General features: G+C 44.0%; 1 protein-coding gene across 2 annotated transcripts in view; it reads left to right on the top strand.

The window, feature by feature from the left end:
• The window catches only part of NSUN2 (NOP2/Sun RNA methyltransferase 2), a 32143-nt gene extending 16264 nt beyond the window's left edge, over positions 1 to 15879 (top strand). For both annotated transcript variants that reach the window (XM_060278064.1, XM_060278063.1), the window contains exons 9-19: positions 12 to 142; positions 2359 to 2432; positions 4068 to 4198; positions 5034 to 5130; positions 7318 to 7475; positions 8618 to 8710; positions 10236 to 10371; positions 11390 to 11470; positions 12799 to 12937; positions 13809 to 13848; positions 15161 to 15879. In XM_060278064.1, the coding sequence (XP_060134047.1) occupies positions 12 to 142; positions 2359 to 2432; positions 4068 to 4198; positions 5034 to 5130; positions 7318 to 7475; positions 8618 to 8710; positions 10236 to 10371; positions 11390 to 11470; positions 12799 to 12937; positions 13809 to 13848; positions 15161 to 15575 (1495 nt within the window). In that variant the 3' untranslated portion in view covers positions 15576 to 15879. The remainder of the gene's footprint in view (positions 1 to 11; positions 143 to 2358; positions 2433 to 4067; positions 4199 to 5033; positions 5131 to 7317; positions 7476 to 8617; positions 8711 to 10235; positions 10372 to 11389; positions 11471 to 12798; positions 12938 to 13808; positions 13849 to 15160) is intronic.
• Positions 15880 to 27994: the final 12115 nt, after the last annotated feature.

Genomic DNA, 27994 nt, shown 5'->3' with positions numbered 1-27994 from the left:
TGAATTTGCAGATTGCAGTTAAGGATTGCAACCCGTGGAGTTGAGCAGCTGGCAGAAGGAGGTAGGATGGTGTACTCTACCTGCTCATTGAATCCTGTTGAAAATGAAGCTGTCATTGCCTCTCTGCTGGAAAAAAGTGAAGGTGTGTGTATCTCCTGGTTGTATAGTGAGAACAGACAATAATACTGGAATCAAGTGTTAAACTATACTCGATTTGTATAAACTATACTCAATTTGGGTTGAAGGAGGCATCTGGTAGTTCAGTGTTTCTCAACCTTTTTTGGGCCAAGGCACACTTGTTCCATGAAAAAAATCACGAGGCACACCACCATTAAAAAAGTTAAAAAATTTAACTCCGTGCCGCCCTATATTGACTATATAATTATGACTGTAAGAAACACTTGCCAATTGCTGTGTTGGTTGCAATCTCCTGTAATAAGGCTTCACAAGCCGCTGATTTCTCTGCCAGCACAATCCTTTGCTCAGCAAGTTTCAGGTTGAGCTCATCCAGCCAGCTTCTTTAAGTTTGTCTAAAACCACCCTCCCGTGGTGGTGGCTGTTGAGAGCTGCGCTCGCCCCGCGTCGTGACCCGGCCGGCTTCCTTTCCGGCAGGTCAGCGCTGTATATTGGCGGCCGCCAGGCACGTGACAATGCAAATCGCCCTTCTCGTCGCCGCACGTCGCGGCGCACCAGCCAGCGTCTCGCGGCACACTAGTGTGTCGCGGAACAGCGGTTGAGAAACGCTGTGGTAGTTGACTATGCCCACTACCCAAGAAGGCAGGGAGTATGTGGCCAGTGTCATAGAACCATAGAATTGTAGAGTTGGAATAGACCCTGAGGATTATCTAGTCCAACTCCCTGCAATGCAGGAATCTCAACTAAAGCATCCCTGACAGATGGCCACCCAACCTCTGCTTAAAAACTTCTAAGGAAGGAGAGTCCACCATTTTTCCAGGGAGTCTGTGCCACTGTTGGAACAGCTCTTATCGTCTGAAAGTTTTTCCTCGTGTTTAGTTGGAATCTCCTTTCTTGTAACTGGAATCCATTGGTTCAGGTCGTAACCTCTGAAGCTGGAGAAGAAGAGCTTGCTCCATGTGACAGTCCTTTAGATATTTGAAGATAGCTGTCATATCTCCACTCAGTCTGCTGTTTTCCAGGCTGAACATACCCAACTCCCTCAACCATTACTCATAAGGCCAGGTTTCCAGACCCTTGATCATCTGCACACCTTCCAGCTTATCCATATCCTCCTTAAATTGTGGCGCCCAGAACTGGACACATTACTCCAGGTGTGGTCTGGCCAAGGCACAATGGAATGGTACTATTACTTCCCTTGATCAGGATCCTGTACTTCATGAAGTGGAGTCTAATGAAGTGTGCAGTTTGAATGCAAACCTGCAGTTCTCACATGCAACTCTGACACCCCTTTTAAGGTTCTTCTGCTTGTGAACCTGAATGGTCCCTCCCACTCAATACCTTTTTACACACTGTCCTCCTTCCTGCTCATGCCTGCCTCTTTCTTGCTGGATGCTTCACCCCCTGACGGTCCTGTATTGCTCCAGGACACGCGACTCAGGGGAATCTGGGGGTTGATCACATCTGGGTTCCTCTGAGTCAGCTTGGTTCGGGCCTCAGCCAAATCTGGTGCACAGGCCTATGACTCACTTGGGTACAATCCTAATCCCACTCACATGGGAGTATGCCCCATTGAATTTAATAAGGCTTACTTCAGAGTAGACTGGTTATAATTGTTGTGTTTGTCTCCATGTACCCCCATGCTCTCTCTCTTATGCTTCATTCATTGGCTGAAATGAATAGGTGATGCTTCTTACAGCAGTCCTGTGGAGATAAAGTGGGCAGAGTTAGAGAAATGCAATTCCCAACCTTCATTGTTTGCAGCAGTGGCGTGGTAATGGGGGCGGGGAGGCGCACCGCTCCGGGCAGCAGGCTGGGCGGGGGGCAGCAGGCTGGGCGGGGCTGACCACCTCCAATGGCCACTGCCGTGCGACGTGGCCGCCACCATGGAGGAGAAGCCCCAACGCAAGCGAGACTGCCTTATTCCGCGGTTTGCTCGGGGGGTTTGCTGCGGCGCCGTGGCGCACGCCTGCTGTGTGTGTTGTGTGTCGTGACGCATGCGTCGTGATGTGCGACGGACACCCTGCCCCCCCGGCGGGGTGCCTTCGCGTTTGCCGCCCCGGGCAGCCAGGCGGCTAGCTACGCTGCTGGTTTGCAGATCATATAAAGAATTGTGTCACTTCAAAACATGTTGTTTTTCTTGGCTTTGGATAGTTTCTCAGAGTTGGCACAGCGTAACTTTCCTAGCTATCTCTTATTTACAGTAAACCTATTTGTTCAAAGGTGCCTTAGAACTTGCTGATGTCTCTTCTGAATTGCCTGGTCTGAAAAGGATGCCTGGGGTCACACAGTGGAAGGTATTTTTTTTTAAATAGAAATGTGTACTGTAATTGAATCTCAACCAAACTTTAATAGAGAAAAGTATTCATTCTGTTAGTTCTAAAATCAAATGAGTAGTCATGTGTTTATGGGTATATGAAACTGCCTTGCGCTGGATCAGACCATTTGACCATTATCTACCCTGACTAGCAGTAGCTTTTCAAGATCTGAAATAGAGGTATTTCCCAGTCATACTACTTGAGATGCTTTTTAATTAGAGGTGTCAGGTGCTTGGATCTTTTTATGTGCAAAGAATGTCATCAATCATGGAACTATTTCTTCTTTCCCTAAAGCAGACCTATGCGAAGCTCTCCAGGGTTTCAATAAACTTCTCTCTCTCTGAAAGAATAGGGGCCCTAAAGATATATGTCCTCAGTCTCCTGGCACAGATTCTTGGCCTTGTCTTCTCCTAATCCTATGATGAGTAGGAAATGAACATATGCTGAAGCAAAAGAGCACTACTGTTCCGTAGCAGTTCATTACTCAACTCCAACTTCCCTGTCAGGAGAAAGCTCTTACCATTTTTATTGAAGCAAGTACCTGGAAACCTTAGCTTGAGAATAATTGACAAACATAAGTTTAAGAGAAATTGAGAGTAAGGTTTATTGCTGAGCAATAAAGGTCCAGTGAATAACCTCAGAATGTCTGGACCCTGATCAATGGGTGTCCAGGGGTTTTATAGGTTTATCAGATATTACATATTCATATTTGCATTAAGCATCAAGCTAATGAGCATTGGACAGCACCTCAGAATCCCTCCTTCTATCTGTGTCCTTGTGAGGGGATTCACTTCTGCTTTCTTGTACCGACCTTTGGTGCACACATTTTTGGCATGAAAATGAATATTACAAATAAAAATCAGCTACAAAAATGCAAAGTATGTTCATAGTAAACAAATTTTTGAACATATTGTAAACATCAGGAAGTAAAATATTGCAAATGAAAATCAACTAGCAAGTATAAATTCCACCTTTTAAAATAGCATGATGAACAACAAGACAAAAGAAAATGTGCTCGCTCTTCCATGAATCAGTCATACCATTACAAACCAGTTAAATCCACTGCCCCCAATATAGCAATAAACACAATAGCTAAGAAGAAATACCGGTACCATTCAGTTCCACTCAAGCACACATTTACATGATGAACGCACATCAAACACACAAACTAATGAATATACTCAAACTTACTATTCTGGTATACCCTCAAATCATATTGTTGTCCACATTCTACAAGTGTTACATCCTTGATCAACAACCCATTTTGCATGTTGACTTCATGAGACCCAACTACTAACATACAAGCAGACAACAATATTACAATACTACAATTCACTCCCTAGATAAAACATTCATACAAGCACTTCCCTGTGACTGTTTCTCGGAGGGGGGAGAATCTATCCCCAGTAGCAGGCTTTCACCCTGGGGCAGGGGGTATAAAACCACATCCTCCAGCTTTCTAGCAGATTCATCTATTTCACCTAGTGTGCTAAGTTTTAAAATATTAATAAAATCTGAAATTGCTATTTAACAGTCTCCTCTTGTAATCTGCTGACTTGTCATTGGCAAATTTAAGGCCGCCCTCATTGTTAATTGGAACTTTTTCCCACCTAGGTAATGACAAAAGATGGCCAGTGGTTTGAAGACTGGAGTGAAGTGCCTTCCAACAGGCAAACCCAGATCCGGCCCACCATGTTCCCCTTAAAAGATGAAGAAAAACTTAAAGAGTTACATTTGGAGCGCTGGTGGGTATTCTTGCAGCTGATGGTTTCCACGCTCAGCATACTCTTGCACAGGCATCCCCAAACTGCGGCCCTCCAGATGTTTCAGCCTACAACTCCCATGATCCCTAGCTAACAGGACCAGTGGTCAGGGATGATGGGAATTGTAGTCCAAAACATCTGGAGGGCCGAAGTTTGGGGATGCCTGCTCTTGCAGTTCCTAGTCGATTGTAATGAGGAAATGTTTATTTCGGGGTCATTACTGGTGGTCTCAGAACGGTAGACTGTGTTTTAGTTCAGGTTCATCTAAATATCAGGTTGCATCCAACTAAGTCATGCTCAGAGTAGAGCTATTGAAATTGGCGAACTTGTTAATTGGATACAGTTGTGAAGTATGTGCTCAGACAGCTGTAAGCACTTTTTATTTTAAAAAAAGGATGTGTGCATTGGGGATGACTGCTTAAGTGGCAATGCAGGAAACCAGATAAACTTTCTTAAAGCAAAAAAAAAAAGGCTGTTGTTATTATTTGTTACAGTTATGTCATCCTTTTCTGTTGCTGAGCTCAAGCTGATTAAAAATTATGTTTCATAATCATTTGGATATTTGCTTTTACGATACGTTCCTTAACCTAAAGCAGTCAAATACTGTGAAAATGTCACTGTTGTGAATTCTTTATTCAATATATGATAGTTCAGGAAAAAAATAATGGTAGAAAAACAGTTCATTTAGATTTCATTTGGCTTGATTTTTTTTTAAAAAAAATACACCAAAAAGTATGAATTTCCTTGTTCATAAACTGAATCTCAGTTTCCTTCCTTAGATGGTGCATAGTGGTACAAAATCTGTGTCTTTATCTAGTTTCAGAATTCTGCCGCATCATCAGAATACTGGAGGTTTCTTTGTAGCTGTATTAATTAAAAAATCTCCGATGCCATGGAATAAGCGTCAGCCCAAGGTAATGTTTGCTCTAGCTGGAACGGTTTTGCAACATGTCGTGAAAGAGGGGCTAGGATCCCAAGATCCACAAGACACGTTTGGTGGCCCCAGAGGACTGTGGGCTTCTGTGTCTCATAGAGCAACCCTTCTCACTCACCCCGGGCCACAAAGGGGAACTGTTTTTGAGAATGGATGTCAAGGGGAACTTTCAAGTGCAGTTGGTGAATTTAAAAAAAACAACTCATTGAGCAGTCCAAATCTATGAACATCCTCAAATTCATTGAGACCTGGGCATTATGTTGGTATGGGATATCTATTCAGGGTCTGCATTTGGCTAAAGTGTAGCACAGGGGAATCCAAGAGAAACGTCAGAGGCAAAAGTGGACATAGAAATGTGTGTGACTCTTAGATTTGTACAGTAGGCTGACTTCTGGCCACGCATGTCGGAGGTTTTTACACATATCTCTTAATCCACGGACGTAAGGTTTCCTGCCCCTGGGGTAACATAAATACAACTCCAGGTGCATATGGCTGCATCATTGGCTAGTTAGTGAAATTGAGGCATGGAAATATGTATAGATGGAAGGCAACGTGGCACCTTATGGTACCTGGTTTTCTCGTGTAGGGCTGCTTTCTACATAATAATGGAGTTATTATGAAGTTATCTATGTTAGGGAACAACTAGCACAGAAAGAGCTATACAAAAGAAAAGAAGGGTCTCAGAGTAACATCTCTTGGGTGTTTTGGAAAAAGGCTGGGTCTATAAAGCCCCTTTTAGTTGAGCAATTGATCTCAAAATGGCAGAATGAGTACTAGCTGTCCCGGCTTCTGTTTTGAAGTTGGTCCTGTGACATTTATGGACAAGGAACAGGTCTTTCATTGAAACCCAGTTCCGACAAGTTTTTCAGATAGTTGTAGAAATAACTGTGAAATCATTGTATAAGAAAGTAGAAGTGCAAAGATGCAGCGTTGAAGATGTGCATAATAATGTTATACATAATAATGTATTTTGGGTGGGCACAATCCAGCCAGAACTAATCAATTCTTAAGGCCCATTTATTTCAAGAGTGCCCTAGGTGTTAAGCTGAAAAAATATTTAAATCTTCTGTACTCTGGATTGCGTGGAAACATCTTTAAAGCATCTTTCGCTGTTTTAGAATATGCATTCATGCAAATTCTGTGGATTTTGAGGTACACTTAGATTCATTGATAGTTCACAGTTTTTCATTTTGCTGTATTTATTACAGTTCCTGTGAAGTTGCACAGTTAGAGAATGCAGTGTGGAATGTAAAAAAATACAGTAGGAATAGGAGCAAAATGCACAGGATAGGAAAAAGGAATAATATTCTATCATGTTTTTTTGCTGCCTTTGCCCATATTTTTTTTTGGGGTGGGTGGGTTACCTCCCTTTTTGTTTTAGTTATTGCTGGCCCTCTTTAACTTACATATCAGAGGAGACAAATTGATAATTTAGAATTTTCTTATTAATGCCCTCTGTAATAACATTTCAGGGAACTCGGCATCAGCTGCTTGAGTAGGAGGCTGCTAAGAAACTTGGGGAACAGAATGCACAGTGCTCGTGTCTCACTTTTTAAAAATAGGGAGCACATCTTGTAAGGCCAGTAAAATGGTAAAGGTAAAGGGGCCCCTGACCATCAGGTCCAGTCGTGTCCGACTCTGGGGTTGCGGCGCTCATCTCGCTCTATAGGCCGAGGGAGCCGGCGTTTGTCCGCAGACAGCTTCCGGGTCATGTGGCCAGCATGACAAAGCTGCTTCTGGCGAACCAGAGCAGCGCATGTAAAATGGTACATTATGACAATTTACATAAGACATATGCATGCAGACACATGTAGCTCAAAGCTCACCTGTAATTCTGTAAGACTAAATAAACACAGCACAGCTAAATAAAACATAAGAAAGAACAAAAATAGTTACCGAAGATGGAAGTGAAGTTTATCAGTGCAACTTGGTGTCCCACTCAACAGGGAGGCAGATCTGTTGTTGCTATCAGATAGAATAAAACATAAAGTTGTACATGGTTTGTAACACTGAATTTCAGTGCATTAGGAAAAGCATAATTTCCCCGCTACCACACTTTGGATCTTTATTAGATATGATTTAAACAGTGGTAAGGGGAAATGGTGTATGTTGTAACACTTGAGACCTTTTTTATGCATCAAGACCTGTTCCTTCTGTTTTGGAATAGCTGCATCACCGGCTGCCAGAGAAGACAATCAGCACAGCGTCTGTAGCTGCAGAGCAGGGTTCTTTAGAAACTGCTGAAGACCATGTGGCCGTAGAAGCAAAGGGTGGAGATTCCTTTGTAACTGAGACTACTGAAAACAAGAAGGATGGAGTTTGTGGGTAAGAAACTAAAATGAAGCTTGCCATTGTTAAAGATAATCAAGCCAAGCCATTTGTCTGTATCAGTGCTTTGGCTAGTTCTCCCAGCATGTAGGGAAGCTGAAATTGCCCCATGATTTCCTCTCCAGCCAGAAGCTCTTGAGATCATAGAACTGCAAAGGCAGCCTTAATGAGATACGATCTTTGCTTAGCCTTCTCAACAGGTTGTTTTCTTGCCCTTAGCAAAACCAACCCGTGAGGGCCACTTCATATGCATGGTTTTGATTGTGACTGATATGGAAGTACTTGTTTTGGAAAGTTGGTGTAACGTAACGATTAGGTAGAATTACAAGGTGGAAAAGCCTTGTTTAAATTCTGTCTCTGCCATGAATTTACTAGTTGGCTATAAGCAATATTCCTCCTCCCAACCCCAACCACTCTGTGTTATAATGGTAATAGTGGACTAGTTTACTGGGCTGTTTTAAGGATGGCTGAGAATATATATGGAATACTTTGAACACTGAACTTCCATATACAGTACTAGAGTGGCAGTATTATGTGGTTCTGTTTTTCTGCATTAGTGAATATCATAGAATCAAAGAATTGTAGAGTTGGAACGGACGGTGAGCATCATCTAGGCCAACCCCCCTCAATGCAGGAATCTCTTGCCCAGCGTGGGGCTCAAACTCATGACTCTGATATTAAGAGTCTCATGCTCTACCAATTGGTACTGTTGAACCAATCTTTTTAAATACTGTATATTTCTGGCAGTTCTCTAAGCAAAATACCGAAATTGATTAAAATTCTTCCTGTACCGCTCAACTTTGATATATATTCAGGTTTCGACATGGAGAGTTTGGCCCTCCTCTCAACTTTAAAACTGCAGAGGTGGGCAGAGATAATCTCAGCAGTTGTGCGGTGATCTCTGCTCCCCTTTCCAGATCTAAAATTGAGAGGGATGGGGGGAGGATGCTGGCACTGGCATGCCTCACTGCCAAACCAGCCTTCTCTCTGAGCACCCAAAACTGTCCACCCAAAAATGGCAGGCTGTCCTAGTGGTGGTGGGGAGCTTCTTTGGTGGAGCAGAAGGGGGAACCTCTTGACCAGAATTTTTGCCAGTCCATCCAAAAACTGTTGACCCTGGATAAATCTGTTACTTCCAGGCCTCCACCGTCTAAAAAAATGAAGCTTTTTGGATTTAAAGAAGATCCGTTTGTGTTTCTTTCTGAAGACGATTCACTATTTTCACCTATTCAGTAAGAAAATATGTTTCATTTTTCATACAACATAAGTATATGCTACATAACAAACTGTCTTTCTTTTCCTTATTCGCCACATTTCACATCCTGCACAGTAACCTCTTTGTAATGCTGTGGTGCTATACTGCGGGCTTCCAGAAGATTTCACAGAACACTGCTATTGCATTTTCTCCTACCGTCACTGGTTTTTGGATCCAGACAACAGGATCATGAGAAGAAATGAAATGACCAATCCGTTTTTTAAATCTGCAGGTTCCTTTTGTAAATATGTGGTCCCCACTTCTCCATTTTATATTAATAAAAAATTTAAATAATACAAATTATCACAGACATTTCATTGAGTAGCCAACAGTTCAAAGTTAAATCTACTATGTGACATGTCAGTCAATCCATTTTCTCCGTTTTTTGTTTTCAAGTCAAGTGTTCTATTGACATTATTTTACTTTTGTTTGCTTGGACAAAGCACAGACACACCCAGGATTCAGTGTGCTAAATGTATTAGCTCAAATATGCCTCTCCACCACAAACCAATTTAGGCTTGTGGGCAGAGGTTCCCTTTCAGCAAGCTAAAGCCTACAAGAAATTAAGAAAGAAGCCCGCTCCTGTGGTTCGGTGGGCAGACAACACGTATTTAAAAAGAACACTGTGCAGCAAAAAAGCTGGACAACTTGGGGTTGCATTGTACACCCAGCTGTAGGGAAACTTGCTGTCTCACCCTGAACGTGCCTTGCTGTCTCACACGGTATAGCAAAGGTTTTGCTGTTGTCGTGAGCGTCTAATAATTTCAATTTAGTTCCTGGCTATTTTTAGCTTCCATTTTTGCATCCTTTATGTACAGTACTTTTTCTAACATCTTGTTTTTTTATTACTCCCTCTGCATATTGCCTTTTTTCTTTTGAAGAGAAGCTGCCTTATTTATATTCTTCTGATGTGCACATTAAATCTTTTCTAAACTATTACCCGTATATTCCGGCGTATAAGACGACCCCCAACTTTCCCAGTTAAAATATAGAGTTTGGGATATACTCGCCGCATAAGAAATACGACCCGCCCGGCGCATAAGACGACCCCCGACATTTGAGAAGATTTTCCTGGGTTAAAAAGTAGTCCTATACGCAGGAATATACAGTAATCCATTCCTTCTGTTCTGTTCGTTTGAAAAAAGAAATTATGTCTCAGATCCTCAAGAAGTTGCCTTACTCTGCATGAAAGAATTATTTAGTCTCCATCCAGTATATATTTCAGCAGAATTGTTGCAAATCTATTCAAATATCACTGATGTGTGGTCTACGTATATTATTGGCCCGATAATAACTTGCATTAAATCTTCATAATATATATTGAGTTAAATAATAATAATCAATTCAGCTTCTCAAGTTACAGGTTCCATGAAGGTCAATATTTATGTTTATCTTTCCAGAAAAGAGTCAGAGCTGTTAACATACCAAAAAAAAACAGCTTAAACATTAACAATATAATAAAAGCTACGGAATAATGAAACTTGAATATGTTTGTTTATTAGGACATTTTATGCACTGGATCCTTCCTTTCCCAAGATGAATTTGTTAACTCGTACTCAAGAAGGGAAGAAAAGGCAGTTATACATGGTTTCCAAGGAAATAAGGAATGTGCTCCTGAACAACAGTGAAAAGCTGAAGGTTCGACTTGTATTTCTTGTCTCAGGAAGAAAGTCGGAATAAAAAGTAGTCCTGGGGGCGTAGGGATGGTGATAACTTTGACTTCTGGTTTCTGGGGATCAGAAGCTGCAGAATGCTATTCACTCCTGTCCTGCCCGCGGGGCTCCCATGGGGATCTGTTTGGCCAGTATGAGAAGAATGCTGGACCAGTTAGGCCTTTTGTGTCTGATGATCCATCATGGCTGTACTTCTCTTTCTGTCTGTCAAAGCTGTCTCCCGCCATGACGTTTAACTCGATCCAGGTGGAGCACAGTCTTTCCCAAATAGCTCTAGTGTCAGTGAATAAGCAAACGCAGCAACTAGCTTCTTTCAAGACCAGAAGTGCCACATTGACAACCATAGGAGAAAAGAGTGCTTTAAAGGTGTCAATTGTGCCATTGCTGAGGAAAATGAAGAAAGTAAAATAAAAAAATTCCTTCAGTAGCACCTTAAAGACCAACTAAGTTTTTATTTTGGTATGAGCTTTCGTGTGCATGCACACTTCTTCAGATCTGAAGAAGTGTGCATGCACACGAAAGCTCATACCAAAATAAAAACTTAGTTGGTCTTTAAGGTGCTACTGAAGGAATTTTTTTATTTTACTTCGATCCAGACCAACACGGCTACCTACCTGTAACCAGAAAATGAAGAAAGGAAGCAGATTCCTCTGGTCACCCTGGTGAGGACAGTCACTTCTTTCCAGTTCCCCTCATCCTCTTGCTTCCCCCCCCTCCCCTGACTTAGGTACCTAAACCCCCATATCAGCTCTCAGTTACTGCCCCTTTATGAAAGGCTGAAGTAAACTCTTCCCAACTTGGGGTCCTTATTAGGAATCATTATCCCCTTCTTTGTCTTTCTACATATTTTGTGAAATTCAGAGTAGACCACGTAAGATGCCTATATTTCCACTCAGTGCCTTTACCTGTCAAGGATGCACCATTCCATGTTGGAATGCTTAAATATATTAATACTGTATCTTTCTCTTCAACCCTGTTTTTAGGTTATTAACACAGGGATAAAAGTGTGGTCCCGCAATAGCGATGGGGAACAGTTTGGCTGTGCCTTCAGATTAGCGCAAGAGGTAACAATGAACGCACTACGGTTATACTGTGAAAGTATTTTATTTATGCTATGCCTTGAAACAAAGAGTCTTTTTTGTGGGTAAAGACAGGTTTATTTCGGTGTTTGCTTTTGCAGCCAACTTCATTGCATAAGGTTCATGACAATTAATTGGCAGACCTCTCTCTCGCACACACCTGTGTATGTATAGAAAATAAAATTGTGATCAGTTCAGCTAAGTGGCTGTGAAATGCAAGGGCTACAGCTTGTGACAATTCAAAGTAAAGCTTAAAATACCAATGGGATAAGTGCATATATTTCCCCTTGAGTGTAAGTTTTTCCACAGGTGGGATGTAAGCTGCTTCTAGTACTTAAAGGCAAAAGCATGGTTGCTTCAAAAAATGTTTTTTGTTTTTGCTTGTTTGCCTTCACTTGGGAGAAGACTCTGGACCCAACTTTCTTGTGCTTAAATTTATTAATCTGTTGTTGGGTGCATTGTGCATTTTTGTCCCTTTTGAGGACGGGCTTTCTTTCGTAAAGGTTTTTTTCCTGACAGGCTTATGAACATTTCTGTAGTTCCATTGTAGGTCTCCACATGTATAGTATAGACCAGGCACCCCCAAACTGCGGCCCTCCAGATGTTTTGGCCTACAACTCCCATGATCCCTAGCTAACAGGACCAGTGGTCGGGGAAGATGGGAATTGTAGTCCAAAACATCTGGAGGGCCAAAGTTTGGGGATACCTGGTATAGACTTTCCCTTGTATTTTTTCCTCTCCCATAAAATTGGAACCTGACAAATGTGCATTACCTCCCTGATAATGTTATACTCAAAGTGCAGGGACTAAAAGTTTTGGGGATATTCTGCTTCCATTTGTTTTAACATTCAGTTGACCAGTTAGAGATTATCAGTGCACGTTTTCTTTCACAACAATGGAGTGATTTGGCGGTGGGTGGGTGGGGGGAAGAATGAATTGACTACAGTGGTGCCTCGCTAGACGAATTTAATTCGTTCCATGGGTCTTTTCTTATAATGAAAAATTCGTCTACTGAATCCCATAGGAATGCATTGAATTTTTTTTTTGAATTTTTTTTTTGCCCATAGGAACGCATTAATTGAATTTCAATGCATTCCTATGGGAAACCGTGATTCGCTAGACGAATTTTTCGTAAAACGAATTCGTCTAGCGAGGCAACCTCCGCTAGAAAAAAACCTTTCGTTAAGCGGAAATTTAGTTAAGCAGGGCATTCGTTAAGCGAGGCACCACTGTATTTTATATTTAGATATAATGGTCAAAAATACTAAAAACATGACTGCATTTTAAAAATAGGTTTTCTATTTTACATCCAGGGGATCTATACACTGTATCCCTTCATTAATGCAAGGATCGTAAATGCCAGCATAGAAGATGTTAAAGTGCTTCTGACAGAAGAAAACCCTTTCTTAAGTAAACTTAGTAATGAGGTGTGCAGTCAAGTCAAAGGAATGGGTAAGTATTCACTTCTGAGGATTTCCAATCCTGGTTCATTCTTTTCTCACAGTGGTAAAAGGCATCATGTGCAGAAGGAAATATACTAACTATTAAGCTCTGACTGCTGTCCCGCTTACCCTGAGCTCTGTAGATTTCGTAGTAATAGTTACTCCCTAATTTTAACTTTGAAGAATAATAAGCAGTTTCTAATAAGCAGTTACTTATCAATCAACACAGACTGACTATCAAGAGTATACAGTGGTACCTCTACTTACGAATTTAATGCGTTCCGAACGCACATTTGTAAGTCGAAAAAAATTGTAAGTCGAATCCCATAGGAATGCATTGGGAGAAAAAATTCGTAAGTCGAAGCAACCCTATCTAAAAATTTGTAAGTAGAAAAAATCCTATCTAAACCGCATCCAAGATGGCGGACGGAGCTCCATTCGTAAGTAGAAAAATTCGTAAGTAGTAGGACTTCTGCTCGGTCTGGATCAATCCCATTCTGTTTCCTTTATTTGTACTTTCTTACGTTTATGGCCTGTCTTTTTCCATTATAGAACCCATGGCAGTGATTCCCAAGCATGTGATTGGTCACCCATCCAGCCCCTAACTAGATCCAGGCCTGTTTAGCTTCAACAAGGTGCTGGCCCTCAGGCACTGAACTAGTGACCAACGCAATCAGCTTTGCTAAGTTAGTTGCACTTAGTTCTCATTGAAAACAGTGGGACACCATAGTCCCATCTTAACTTGAATCTGACTGGTTGAATCCAGATGTTGTCTTTGGCTGGCTGCCTCACTCTGTTCCCATTAAATAGATGGTGGCATGGGGTGAGATTGGAGCAGGTCCTGATGTTGTCTAATAAAGCATTTATGTTCTTTCTTGCAGCTATGGGGAGCATAGTCCTCCAGTATGAGCCAGATCCAAAGTAAGTAAATGCACTGTTTCATTGTGTGTGTGTGTGTGTGTGTGTGTGTGTGTGTGTGTGTGTGTGTGTACATGTGGACATACAGATGCACTTCCAAGTTTGGCTGATTTCAGGTTAACTTCCCTTCCGTTGAAATTGGTGGAAATGAAAGCATGCAACAGACAGCAGCTGCTTCCGCATGGCAGTAGCTAACTGGGCTTTGGGGAAACTGAAGCCTTTATGCCCCTGTGTACTTAACTCTAATAAAACCTGTGAAGGCCACATCTCAGAGCTATTGTACCTTTAAAGCAGAGCTTTCCACGTGTGTTGCAACACGTTGGTGTGTCGGCTGCAGTGCGTAGGTGGTCTTGCGAACGCTCCCCATGCTCATCCCAGGGCTGGAAAGGGGTTCTCCAGTTTACTAATAAAACTAACTGAATTACTGTGTTGTGAAATGATGCAGGCCAACATGAAGAGTTTGGAAAGCTCTGCTTTGAAGGACAGAAGGGAGGACCTGGTCATCTGCCTTCTCCATTTTCCTGTTTCTCTAAAGAACTTTACAAAACCAACAGCAAACACCTAAATCTTTTTTTAAAAGTTGAAATATAAAAGACCATGTGATTTCTCAATGAGGCGTCTAGTAATGCAGGTTGATGCTCCCGCCACCTAGGAAGGCAAGGAGTATTTGACCAAACCTTTACAATGCAGCCGAGTCCTGGAGGCTCTTTCCCAGTTCATTCCCTTCCTTTACCCAGGGCAGGAGCTCTTTCATCGGTCTTCTTACTTTCATGTCTGACTTTACATCTTGGCAGTCTTTTCCTTCAAGTTTTCAACTTCCTTAGCTGTTTCCTTCAGTTTATTTATTGTCATCCTCCCATTTTAGCCTTGAAGGCAATTAAAGGAGTATGCAAGCGGGGGGGGGGGGGACTACATTTAAAATAACGCACATTGTACCGGGTCAGGCCACTGGACCATCTAACTATATTCCTTGCTCTGACTGGCAGATGTTCTCGAAGATCCCAGGGAGAGCGTTTTCCCATTGTTGCTGCCACAGATCCTTTTTAACTGGAAGTGCTGAGATTTTGCACTGTGATCATCTCCAGGGCAAAACATGTGGTCTGCCACTGAGTTGTGCCACAGCTCTGATTAAAGTACTGATTAAGTACTTTAAAAACCAGCCAGCAGTATTGTTTAAAACTACTAATACATCTCATTGACATGGCAGTGGAATTTACAATTAATTGAGAAAGCAGTAGCCTACAAAAACTGTTTCTGTCGTTGAATTCATTTTCAATATATGTATATTTTTAATGCTAATCTCTTGTTTTTGCAGCAAGCCAGATAGTCTTCAGTGTTCAATTGTGCTTTGTGGCTGGCTGGGCAAGACTTCCCTTCGTGCGTTTGTGGCCAAGAATGAGAGGTTGCATTACCTGAGAATGATGGGGGTTGAGGTGTTCAAAGCAAAGAGAAAAGAAGAAGATGTAGAACATAAAACAGAAGAAGAAGATGCAGAAGGTAAAACAGCCATAGACACTGCAGGGCAGGTGCTGGAAGAAATGGACTTGGGATGCAAAGCTAAGGAAAACAGTCAGTTACCTGAACAAATTAAAGATGAACTTAATGGGCAACCTGCAATGGAACCCATAGAAGCTAAGGTAGTAGAAAGCCCTTCTTCCAGTGTCAAAAATGAGAGCACCAAAAATATAGAAAGCAAAGATAATGTTGACCTTAGTGATAAAAATGTCTAATGGGATAACTTTCATTGACTATCAATGTGCATTGTTCTAGATATTTATGCTGCGGCTAAGCATCTACAAACACATTTTTAATAAGAGGGTATTTCAAGGTTTTTTTTTTGGGGGGGGTTGTATGGGAATCATTTTACAAGAGTTTCCTTACGTTTCATTTTTAAAATATAAATGGTTTTCATATTTACTTCTTGTACCATGTAAATTCCATGATGCTTATAATTTTGGTGGGTCTGTTGCTGGCAGTGGACTGCACCGCTAAAATGACATCTATCAACGTCAATATTAAATTTACTGCTAAGTGGCTATAACTTGTAAAATTGGGGTATGAATTTGCTTTGTTATTTGTAGTAGAACCTGTTGAACACAACTGTCAGCTTTTATACACACCTTATTGTCCCTGTGTACTTGAAATGTGCTCACATGAAAATTGAAATCAAAGACCAGATGTTGACACCATATAATTCCTTATATTTGTGGTGTTTTCTACTGGGCTGTATCTCCAACGTGAAGAAGGTATCTGCATACTTCTCTAATTCCGGTTACTATTTCTAGCATGAAGCAGCAAGCAATGAGGATTAATTTTATAGGAATCTCACTTTGTATATGTTGAATCAGATACATTTACACTTTGACTTCTCTGCTTTAGATACATCTGCTTTATCGCTGAATGTTAAAAGTTTAAAAACACTGGTAGAGGCAAAAGTCTGGTATCCTTGCAGCTCATTCTGCATTCCAGAAATGAATGGTTGGTTTCCAGTATCAGCTTGAGTAAATGCAATACAGCAGGCATGTCCAACAGGTAGATCGTGATCTACCAGTGGATCACTGGATGTCTGTGGTAGATCACCGGCTTCCCCCCCCCCCCAAAGAAGCCCTGCACCCCTAAAAAAATGGGGCTTTCCTCCCTAAAAAAAGCTCAACAATTTTGACCTGAACCACCAAAAAAGCTCAGCATCGCTTTCCTCCTCCCTAAAGAGGACCTGACCTGAACCCCCCAAAAAGGGGATAGATCATTGCCAGTTTTTAACTCTGTGAGTAGATCGCAGTCTCTTGGAAGTTGGCTACCCCTGCAATACAGCAAGCCATGTGGCATAGCTCTACTAGGAATGTGTTGGTAACATTTTAATAACTAAGGTGGAGCAGCAGGGGGCAGCACAGGGTAATCCAGGAATAATGGCAGAACACTTAAAATGCCAATCCTTGGCAGGAAGGTTGTACTGTATACTGCAGACACAATACCTAATGTGTTTTGGTCTTGCCACTCAATTCCTTTGTTGTTTGGGTCTAGAGAACTGTCTGTGCTGTGTATTTATCCGTGTACACAATGTTTTACGGATGTAGTCTTTGGCTGAATATTTTAGCCTTAAAACCAAGAATTTGGGGAAGAACCAAAAAACCAGAGGTTGGGTTTTTAGGTGAATTTGAAGGGCAGTGTAAAAGATGCCATTTTAAAATGATGGCGCACAAGTCCACCAATTCCACTAGTGTGATCAAACAGTTTTTAAAGCACCATCACTATATGCAGAAGAAACCCCAACCACAGAGGGGAGTAGGTGCATGCAGGAGAGATGGCTCCAAAATATGTCTCTTATGGCAAAGCCACCCTGTAAGAAAGTAGTCATCAACATTTCCAGACTCAAGACATGATTTACTACCAGATTCCTACTTGGGATCCCTCTTTTTGCAGCGTATTTCCTCACTCCTTTTTTTTTTAAAGCTTTTAAAAATGGGTGCTGATGTGAGCTGCATTTCAGTGGGAGGAGACATGTTAGAATGCTTGAAAAACCAATGCTGAAGTTGAAGGCACCCAGAAAAAGGAGGAGATGGTAGCAAATAATAGCAGGGCAGGGCCCAATTTAAATAGATCCAGCCAATAGTCTCAGCCGATAGTGCCTAGATTTGTTCAGTGACCACCTACTCTGGAACACTCCCTGGAAAGGAGATGTTTGACCAGTCTACAATTATTAGGACATTCTGGGCCTGGGGAATATTTCTTAAGAAGTTGTCTTACTGCCATTAATCGCGCGCACACACACACACACACACACACACACACACACACAGTCTAACCATTTGTCACTGCTACATCTTACCTGTCATGGAGGGCAAGGGTCAAGTATGCAAGTGGTTGCTCACACACCAATCCAAATTGTCCACATCTTTGAACCTTGCCAACTGAAACGCCTCCAGTAACACTGAACCAGGCAGTTGTCTGGATACCTTGTGAGATGGATTGGCTGCAACAGTGGAATCCCGGGCCTGGCAGATGCAAGAGATTTTATCCTCAAAATGCCATGCAAATGAGTCACAGCAGGCTGCCGGTGGTTCCACAGACTCATTTGGGCCAGGAGATAAAAGACTGAACCACCTGGAAAAGTTCGGCCGCCTGGCATTTAGTTAAGAAAGTCTTCTTTGCAGCCTTCACTACCACTGAATAGGCATAATAATCAGCATGTACTAATGTTTGCTTGTATTCAAGCTTTCTTCTTCCTGCATTCAAGCTGGATCCCTCCTTCAGCATACAGGAGCCACCTGAATACTGCTCTGGAATGACCATGTCAGTTGCCAGGTCCTCTGGCAGAGCAACCTGGGCTTCGACAAGAGCGTCGGCCACAAAGCCCCCTAGTGCCATCTGAAAATCAGTGCAATCCATCAGCCTCTGCAGGTAGTTCTCCCACCTCTGCAGAAGGGAAAATCTGCTGACAGCCCACATCTCTGGCCGCGATGAGTGAATGGTGCTAAAAATACCCTGCCCTCAATTCAGCCTCTTTCCTGCCCTTTTGAGAAAACCAAGTCCAGTGTGAGTTGGCCGATGGTAAAATTTGTCATAGTTGGTAGCCAACCATGCAAAAACAGAGGATTCACATGTCCGTGTCTTGTTAATTTTGCACGACAGACCTCAAACTTTGATCTGAAATTACTGCTGAATACAGCACCCTAGCATGTGTTCTGTTGCATCTCCCATCCAGACAAGCAATGTGGCAAGACCCACACTCCTCGGCTTTATTTAGCAAAGCCATTTCTGCTTGATGAAAGGTCACAGTGTAGCCTTGGATTTTCCCTTACTAACAGAACATCTATTTATAAATGGTGATAAAATTAAAGCATTTGTGGGGCAGAAGCAGAGAAAACTGGCTCGAGGCTACAACTGTGCCATAGCTGCATGCTAGCTTTGGGTAAAAGGAAGTTTGGAGGGTCCACTTTATAAGAGATGAGAGGCTGGAGAAAACAAAGGAAGTGAAAGCTGGGATGAGAGAGTTTTACAAGTATTATTATTTATTAAATTTATATGCCACCCTACATCCAAAGATCACTGGGAGGTTTACAGTATTAAGTCAGTCCCATGCTGTAGGTTGGGATGAAAAGACTGAAAGGTACTGATTTTGATAATCCAGATCACTGAGTGGAAGAATAAGTGAGCATAAAGCACTTTCAGAGCAAATGGCTCCAAAGGACTCATGGAACAAAGTTTGGGATTAATGCATTCTTCTGTAAAGTGGCCAGGGCAAGCTGGTGGTTCCTTTGCGGTGGTCCTCAAGACCTCGGTGAAAACGAGGAAAACAATGAATGCCTTTCTAAGAACAAACATCAATGAATGGCAATTCAAAACTCAGTTCCTTCTACACTCTGCTGCAGCTGCAGAATGAAAGGGGATGATTCCTATGGAATGGGGGGGGGCGGAACTGGAAGGTCTGTACCTCAAATATCTGGTAAATGGTCAAGTTAGTAAGTCTTGTATTCGACACTCTGTGTTGTGTACAGAAAGCCTGAACACCATATTGGGCTGAAACGGAAAGCTAGCTTTATTTTCTCCTCCCATTTGGGGCCCTAGTGTTAATACCACAGGTTTTCTTTTTTTTTGAGGGGGGGTCCACTTTGAATAACAGCCGACGTCCCTCCTCACCGTTGGTTCTGAATTCTGCAGCCCCTCTCCCCAAATGCTTTTTTGCAGTTTTAAGTCTGGCATCAGATCTCAGGTAAGGAAAAAGCGTTCCAGGAACTGAATTGTGAGGGTGTCAGGTGTGGATGGGTAATGGTGGTTCTGCATTCCTCACCTCTTTGTTTTCCAACTAGCTCCACACTGCCCACACAGATTGCTACTGGCTTTCCAGCCCTACCTGAAATTGCAGCTAGGATCTTCCTTTGCCATTGTGCCTCAGAGCTTCCTCAGTGCCCATCTGTGGAAGAAACCCTGAGTTTTAAACTGGCATTCATCAGTATTTTTCTCTGATCCATCACCCCCATTTTAACAACGGCAGTTGGAGCCACTTTTGTTCCGAGGCATGAAGACTAAAAGGGTGAAAGAATCCCAATACGGAAATTCCTAAACTGATTTTGTTCTGCGGCAGTTCTCTTCTAACATTAAAATATAAACTGACTTGAGTTAGGGTGTGTGTGGATGAAGATGTCAGGAGCACTCTCTAGCCAAAGGAATGCACACCGCAGATAGCTAAATTCAGGGGTAGGCAACCTAAGGCCCATGGGCCACAAGTGGCCCACGGGGGTCGTTTAACCAGCCCACCACAAGCCGCCCGCATCTGTAGCCTGTAGGCTTTCAGAGTTGGCTGAAATTGCATCTGCGCAGACGCTGGAAATCATGTTGACACAGACAGTAGAAATCGCGGGCGCACGCACGATCCGGCCCATGGAGGGATCTCCGCTGGAGTGAACCAGCACAGGCAAGGTAAACTTTGCCGACCCCTGGCTTAATTCCTTATTGTCAAAGATAACACTTTGTTGTTTCTCGGCTCTGAATACCCATACACACCAATCGAGCATCCATGCAGCTATTCTCAGGTCAGCACTGTATGGAGGCGGTTGCCGCAGCAACGGACCACTCCCCCTGACAGGCTGTTCCCACACAACTGGAGTAGAAACTGCCTCACCTCATCCCTCTTCAATCCTCTCCTGGTTCCGGGAGACAGTGGTGCAGGAGCCTGTCTTGCCTCCTGGCCAGGATAGGTCCCCACAAACCACTGCCCCCTCTCCCAAGTTAGACTCCAGCCCCTCTTCCCCCCAGCTATACGATGGAGAAGGGCAACTGCTGGAAAGCCCAGGGGCAAACTTGGCTCTTTGAAGAGCCTGGGCCTTGCCAATGCAGAAGTGCGTGGATATCAAGAGTGGAGCAGTGGGTCTTTCAGGGGGATGGGTGTGCGTTTCTAGCCTGCCACCAGCCTTCCAGACCCTTTCCTTGCCCTCCAAGAACACTTATCTGCTGGCCAGGGCTGACAAAAGCAGCCTTGCTAAATTCTAATGTTGATAACGATGTCAGAGTTACTACAATTCAAAAGAAATCCCCATGCATGACTGTGCTATTGAAGCTTGCTTGAAAGAGCTCCTGTTTCTTGCCTAGCATCAGTGAGGGCAGAGTGCAACCAATTGCTATCCTTTTGACCTTGGGTGAAGAAGCTGGGTGAGCCTGCAGAATAACTCTGCTTAATTAGGCTGCCTTTGTGCTTCCAGGGAAGCAGTGGAGCTTAGCAGGAAGGGAGCTGTGATGCAGAGCAGGCTGCCCAAACTTTGCTGAAGGGATGAAAGCAGCTTTCTGACAGTTGCAAAAGCACCTAAACCACGAAAAGAGAGAGAAAAAGCTGCTCTTAAGTCTGCTATGGTGACTGGCAGGTCCCAAAATCTTCCGTCTCTGTAGCCTGAAGGCAAAGAATACAAAATAAAAAAGGGCTTTCTAACAGGTGCGAGACGCTGATCTTTGCAGGTAGAAAACATCAAACATCACTGGGAGACAGGAGACATCTGTTCTGCTCTTGGATGTCCTTGCAGATTTCTTGTACCACCGTAGGCAAATATCTTGGGGCTCTGCTGTGGCTTCTTCAGCAGGCTTGTAGAGAACAAATCAGTGCTAAAAAAAGCAAAATCAAAATTCTGTACCAACAGTAACCCATATTCTGCTCCAAGAAACACTGAATTCTGACATATCAATATTCAAATTAAAGCATCCTTTTGCTAATGTTTTAGTCTGCTTCTGCTGGTCTAGCCCTCCCCGTTCTGGGGCTGCCTGGGGGGCTTCTGGAGGATACCAGGTAGCAGAAGGCTGTGTCAAGTGGGGGGAAATGAGATTTACAGGAAGTGTTCGACTGTGTACTCATTACTTTTTATTCTGGCTCCAGTGCTCTCGCATGGTTTGTGCTCAAACCTGAGTACCAGTGGCACTGACCATACTCCATATCCTTGAGTTCCTCAAGAAATACGGCTGTGTGATGCATTTTCCTTCAAAGCGGCTCCCATCTGATTTGGCTGCCATTACAGCTGAGGTTGCAACAGCCTCTGCACATGTGCAGATGACAGCTTCAGTAAATAGGAGTTTGGAGGTTTGCAGCTGCAGAGAAACAAACCATCGGATGAAGAAAACCTCCTCCCCTTCTGGTGTATATTGCAGCCTAAAAATGGAAAAAAGAAAATATTTACCTTTCTCTGGGCAGCCTGATCTCCCTGGATGTACAAAGTAGACTAGAGGCCTGAAAAAGCTTTCCATTTGTGCAGGCTGGTGCCAGCTTTGCACGTCCTAGGAGTCTCATCACCAGGTGTACCAAAGAAAACAGCCTCTCTTCTTACTCATTATCCGGAGCCTTGTAAATGATCTATTTTGTTTTCTTGAGCAGCTTCAAGCAAAACAGTCACTGATCATATAAGCCCTGTATCCATTTCTAAGAAGACTGCCCAGGAAGAATTCACTTAAGAGCTTCTCCGAGCCCCTCAACCAATAATCGTCTCGTTCTAACTTTCCCTGTGGGGCTTTCGCAGCCTTTGTGAGTGACATGCTTTATTTCAAGCAGGGATTTAAAGAATGCTCCACAAGACTAGGCTGAAATTAAACATCTAAACATGATAGTATAGGGGGTTTATTTACTGAAGTAAATAAAAATACATATTAATGAGCAAATGACAGATTGGCCAGACTGGAAGTCCTTCTCAAATCTGTTCCCTCGGCAGATCACTAATACTTAAATTAATAAAGTGGTAAAGGTAAAGGTGCCCCTGACCATCAGGTCCAGTCGTGTCCAACTCTGGGGTTGCGGCACTCATCTCACTCTATAGGCCGAGGGAGCCGATGTTTGTCCGCAGACAGCTTCCAGGTCATGTGGCCAGCATGACAAAGCTGCTTCTGGCGAACCAGAGCAGCACACAGAAACGCCATTTACCTTCCCGCCGGAGCGGGCCCTATTTACCTACTTGCACTTTGATGTGCTTTCGAACTGCTAGGTTGGCAGGAGCTGGGACCGAGCAACGGGAGCTCACCCCGTTGCAGGGATTCGAACCGCCGACCTTATGATCAGCAAGCCCTAGACTCTGTGGTTTAACCCACAGCGCCACCTGGGTCCCTTAATAAAGTAGTATACATACTGAAATGGTGTTATAAGGAAAAAAGATACACGGATTTTACAATACAAAAAGGAATTGAAGGGTTGAGAGATAAGACAGTAGCCTTTAATCTTCCCAGACTCAGGACCTGCCTTCCTCTGGCCTCCGTCTTTCTCTGTTTTCCTTCTCTTCTGCTTTGTTTCTTCCTCCTCTCTCATGGGTACCATTGGGGGTGGGGAGGGGCATCGCTTACCTGGGTTTCACATGAGATTGCGCCAGGGATGCTTCTACGCAAGGCACTTCGGATGCAGTTCCTTGGTATTATGGCATCCGTACAACATGGTCATCCTGCCAGTGCCCCACCCTCAACTCTTCTTCCTCTTCTCAGAGAGTAGAAAGTCTGACCAGGTTTGGGGCTTCTGTTTTTAAGATTGGAGGAGAAGCACAATCTTACGTGGCTGACATCCAGAGCTACTTAAGGTGATGTTTTGCCTTTGGCAGGAACAGACACACCATTGCCAAGGTGTTGCCTACCAAAGACACAAATGCCTTTGCTTCAATAAAGCTTAACTCTTTGGCCTGTGTTCATATCGTTGTTGTTGTTGTTGTTGTTTAGTCGTTTAGTCGTGTCCGACTCTTCGTGACCCCATGGACCAGAGCACGCCAGGCACTCCTGTCTTGCACTGCCTCCCGCAGTTTGGTCAAACTCACGTTCGTAGCTTCGAGAACACTGTCCAACCACCTCGTCCTCTGTCGTCCCCTTCTCCTAGTGCCCTCAATCTTTCCCAACATCAGAGTCTTTTCCAAGGATTCTTCTCTTCTCATATCATTGTTACATGTATTTAAGTATTTATAAATGAATCACATAAACTGTTCTTAAAATATTCATGGTGTGTCCCCCGTCCGTCCGTCCCCCAGCATACTTTTAATATATATCCAAGAATGGGCCTTTACCCTTGATGAGAATGCATTGGCACCTGTCTGTTCCGAGACACAATGGAGTGTGCCTCTTGGGGTGAAGTCAAACTGCTGTGTTAGGAGTGACCTTTCCGAGACGCAAGACTGAGCAGTGTGTATGGAGGTCCTGGGCTGATGTGGTCCAAAGGAAAGCAGAGCAAGACGTTTGGCACCAGGAGTTGCTGGAGGTTTAGGGTCAGTTTTCCTTCTCCTAAATCAGTGATGGGCAACCTTTTGAGCTTGGTGTGTCAAAATTCACCAAAAAACCGAGCATAACTCGGGTGGTGTGTCACTTTGAGAAAAAAACCATAATTTTGCGATATTTATAGTTTAAATAACAAAAATGTATAATTGTAATATATAACTGTATTTAATAAACCAAAAACTAATTATTTAACCAAACCAAACAAAAAACCCCTTATTTATCACAAAGTACCCAGAGTTGTTGAGCTTTTTGGGGGGAGCTGCTGACTAAAGTTTTGGAGGTTTTTTTGGGGGGATGCAAAAATTGCTTTGCTTTTGGGAGGGGGGTGCCCCAAAGCTGCTGCGCTTTTTTTTGGGGGGGGGAGAGAACAGAAATAAATGACGAATAATACCTTTGCTGGAACTAACACGAAGCACCAACATAGTCTGCTAAAAAAGTGCCAAAAACCCAGCACAGAACGGGTTAAAAAATGAACGCTGTTACACCCAGTCATAGTCTGCCAAAGCGCCAGAAAAACAGCACAGAAAGGGTTAAAAACTAATCTCTGGCTACCAGCAGTAGCAGCAGCAGCAACAACAACAAAGGATCTGGGTTTTAACAGCAGAGACAATGGGTTTTAACAGCGGGGACAAGCTGTAGCGTGAGGAGGAGCAGGAGAACAAATGGGGGAAAACAACAACAACGCAAATGGGCCGATGGGGCGCGTGCCAGCAGTGAGGGCTCTGCGTGTCACGTGTCATAGGTTCGCCATCACTGTCCTAAATGGTCTCTCTTCCCAGGCTGATGAGCCCCATCTGCCCCCGACTCCTCTCTACAGCATGTGCAGAAACTGCCTTCTTGACCATCGGACCCGCTATTGATCTGATCTGCTTGATCTGCTGGAGCCTGTCTTCACATGCAGAGGAAGTCCCTAACTTGCTGAGGTTTGGAGACCCATTGGCTGTCCTCACCTGGTTTATTCGGCCAGTCAAAGCCATTCCTGGGGTGGGACCACTGACAGCTTCAAGGAGCCACAGGTAGGGTTGCCAGACTCAATAGAGGACAGGACTTCTGTGCCTTTAATTGCCCTGCTCTCTTTTGAGTCTGGAAACCTTAAAGAGAAACCAGCAGACCCTTTGTTTAATTTCCAAGCAAAGGGTCTGCTGGTTTCTCTTTAAGGTTTCCAGACTCAAAAGAGAGCAGGGCAATTAAAGGCACAGAAGTCCTGTCCTCTATTGAGTCTGGCAACCCTAGCCACAGGTGAGAGCTGAGTGCAGGGTGGGGGACCAAAGGGGGATAAACTACCTCAGAAGAAGCACAATGTGGCCTCCACCAGAGGCACTCCCTTCCCCTAATGCCCCATACACCCCTTGAAAGAATATTGAGAGAATATTACCCTCTCAGATTGGTTCCCTCAGAATATTACTCTCTCAGATTGGTTCCCTGCATTCTGTCTCTCCCCATCCTTTCCTTCCGCGTCTCCTTTTCTTTCCAAAGGCACAGCAACAACAAAGCTTGCACATGTATACAAATGTTAAATCAATTTGTGGTGGCGTCACTGGTGTAGCTTAAGATACTGTGGGCCTTGAAGCAACAGCTGGAGACATGGTGTGGTGGGAGATGCATCATGTTTAATTCTCACCTTGTCCTCTTAGAACAGTAACTCCGTTCTTGCCAACTTCATGTGACAGCAGCTCCAGCAGCATTTCGACGCTCTGGTATATGGCATTCCTCTTTACAACAAGCGACTACGGGGACAGGTTAATTCTAATGATACAAATTCTTCTGCAATATAGCCTGCTGGAAACACTCTGTATGCCCAGGGGCTAGGCTTTACCAGCTGCCTCTTATCCTTGAAAAGTAAAGGTAAAGGGGCCCCTGACCATTAGGTCCAGTCATGACCAACTCTGGGGTTGCGCGCTCATCTCGCTTTATTGGCCGAGGGAGCCGGCGTACAGCTTCCAGGTCATGTGGCCAGCATGACAAAGCCACTTCTGGCGAACCAGAGCAGCACACGGAAACACCGTTTACCTTCCCGCTGTAGCGGTACCTATTTATCTACTTGCATTTTGACGTGCTTTCGAACTGCTAGGTTGGCAGGAGCTGGGACCAAGCAACGGGAGCTCACCCCGTCACAGGGATTTGAACCTCCGACCTTCTGATCAGCAAGCCCTAGGCTAAGTGGGTTAACCCACAGCGCCACCTGGGTCCCGTGGTGGGACATGCATCACGTTTAATTCTCACCTTGTCCTCTTAGAACAATAACTCTGTTCTTGCCAACGTTCATGTGACAGCAGCTCCAGCAGCATTTCAACGCTCTGGTATATGGCATTCCTCTTTACAACAAGCGACTACGGGGACAGGTTAATTCTAATGATACACATTCTTATGCAATATAGCATGCTGGAAACACTCCGTATGCCCAGGGGCTAGGCTTTACCAGCTGCCTCTTATCCTTACCTGACCCCAAAAGCTGATTCTTTTCACCTGAATCTTTGTTTGCGAAGAGATCCTGTTGATTTGAATGTGCAAAATGAGGATAAATTGTGTGCCCATTTCATTTGGCAGGTGCAGGTATAGCCATTTCAGCTAGGCAGCATGACTTGACGGGGGCAGGACTAAAGAGGCCAGGAATAGTTTATATATGGCCAGGAGCTGGTCAGTTGAGGGGGGGGGTCCTGTTAAACGGAAAGCAGCGTTTGTAGGACAGTTACAATTGTTTGTGGAGTCAGCCAGAAGATGGAGAAGAAGGCAGCGGAGGAAAGGAGGGCAGGAGGAAAAAAGAAGAGCTTTGGAAGTAGGTGGAGTGGCTTGGTGGCTGAAGATTTGCTCAAGATAGCTGAATCAGTTGGCTCAGGGTGAAGAGACGACGGGAGGACCTGTCTGCAGCAGAGAGGCAATGAATGAGCAGAGGGAATTTCAGAGGAGCACGACCGTTTCGGTTGCACTGGGCGCAGAGCCTCGGGGGTGCCCCAACTGTGATGAAGAATGGAAGGTGAGAGGCGGGTGCGCGCGCCGAATTTTGGCCTTGCACGTGGCACCACTGAAATTTGAGACCCCCAAATCCACCCCTGGAATAAGGAACACTCTCCTTGAGTGTTTTTGCTCTGTTGGCCAGTGTCCTTGAGAATGCTTCTTGCTTACCTGGATGGAACACAAGAAAAGGTTTCTGCAAGTGTGTATCAAAACTAGCCTACTATGGAAAGTTAAAATTTGCCTTTGTTGCTGCGCCAACTTTTGCCCTCTGGCTCTGTGCTCTTCTGGCACATTATGCATGAAGGCTGCTTAGAAAGTAACGAGTCCCTTGGGCTCAAGGCCGGCCCACCCATGAGGCAAGGTGAGGCAACTATCTCAGGCAGCAGAATCCACAGGAGCAAGCAGATCTCAATGCCAAGATTTCTTTCTCCCTTGTTCCTGATGCAGATCTTCCCTCACACCTTCCCTGGCAGGGAGGGGGGCACCATTTTGGGGTCTGCTGAAATGTATTGGGTCTGAAAATGGTTGCCCTTTCCTGTGGTAAAGGTAAAGGGACCCCTGACCATTAGGCCCAGTCGTGACCGACTCTGGGGTTGCGTGCTCATCTCGCATTATTGGCCGAGGGAGCCGGCGTATAGCTTCCAGGTCATGTGGCCAGCATGACAAAGCCACTTCTGGCGAACCAGAGCAGCACATGGAAACACCGTTTACCTTCCCGCTGTAGTGGTTCCTATTTACTTGCATTTTGACGTGCTTTCGAACTGCTCGGTTGGCAGGAGCTGGGACCGAGCAATGGGAGCTCACCCCATCACAGGGATTCGAACCGCCGACCTTCTGATCAGCAAGCCCTAGGCTCAGTGGTTTAACCCACAGAACCACCTGGGTCCCTTGGTTTCCTGTGGTAGGCAGAGCAAAAAGCACAAAGTTGCCTGGCCCCTCAAATTTTGGTCTTCGCCCTGAGATTTTACATGTTCCACACAAG

The sequence above is a fragment of the Zootoca vivipara genome, chromosome 8 (genome assembly GCF_963506605.1).
Source record: "Zootoca vivipara chromosome 8, rZooViv1.1, whole genome shotgun sequence".
Taxonomy (NCBI): Eukaryota; Metazoa; Chordata; class Lepidosauria; order Squamata; family Lacertidae; genus Zootoca; species Zootoca vivipara.
The sequence above is the reverse complement of the archived record's forward strand: the minus strand, read 5'-3'. Positions and strand labels throughout refer to the sequence as shown.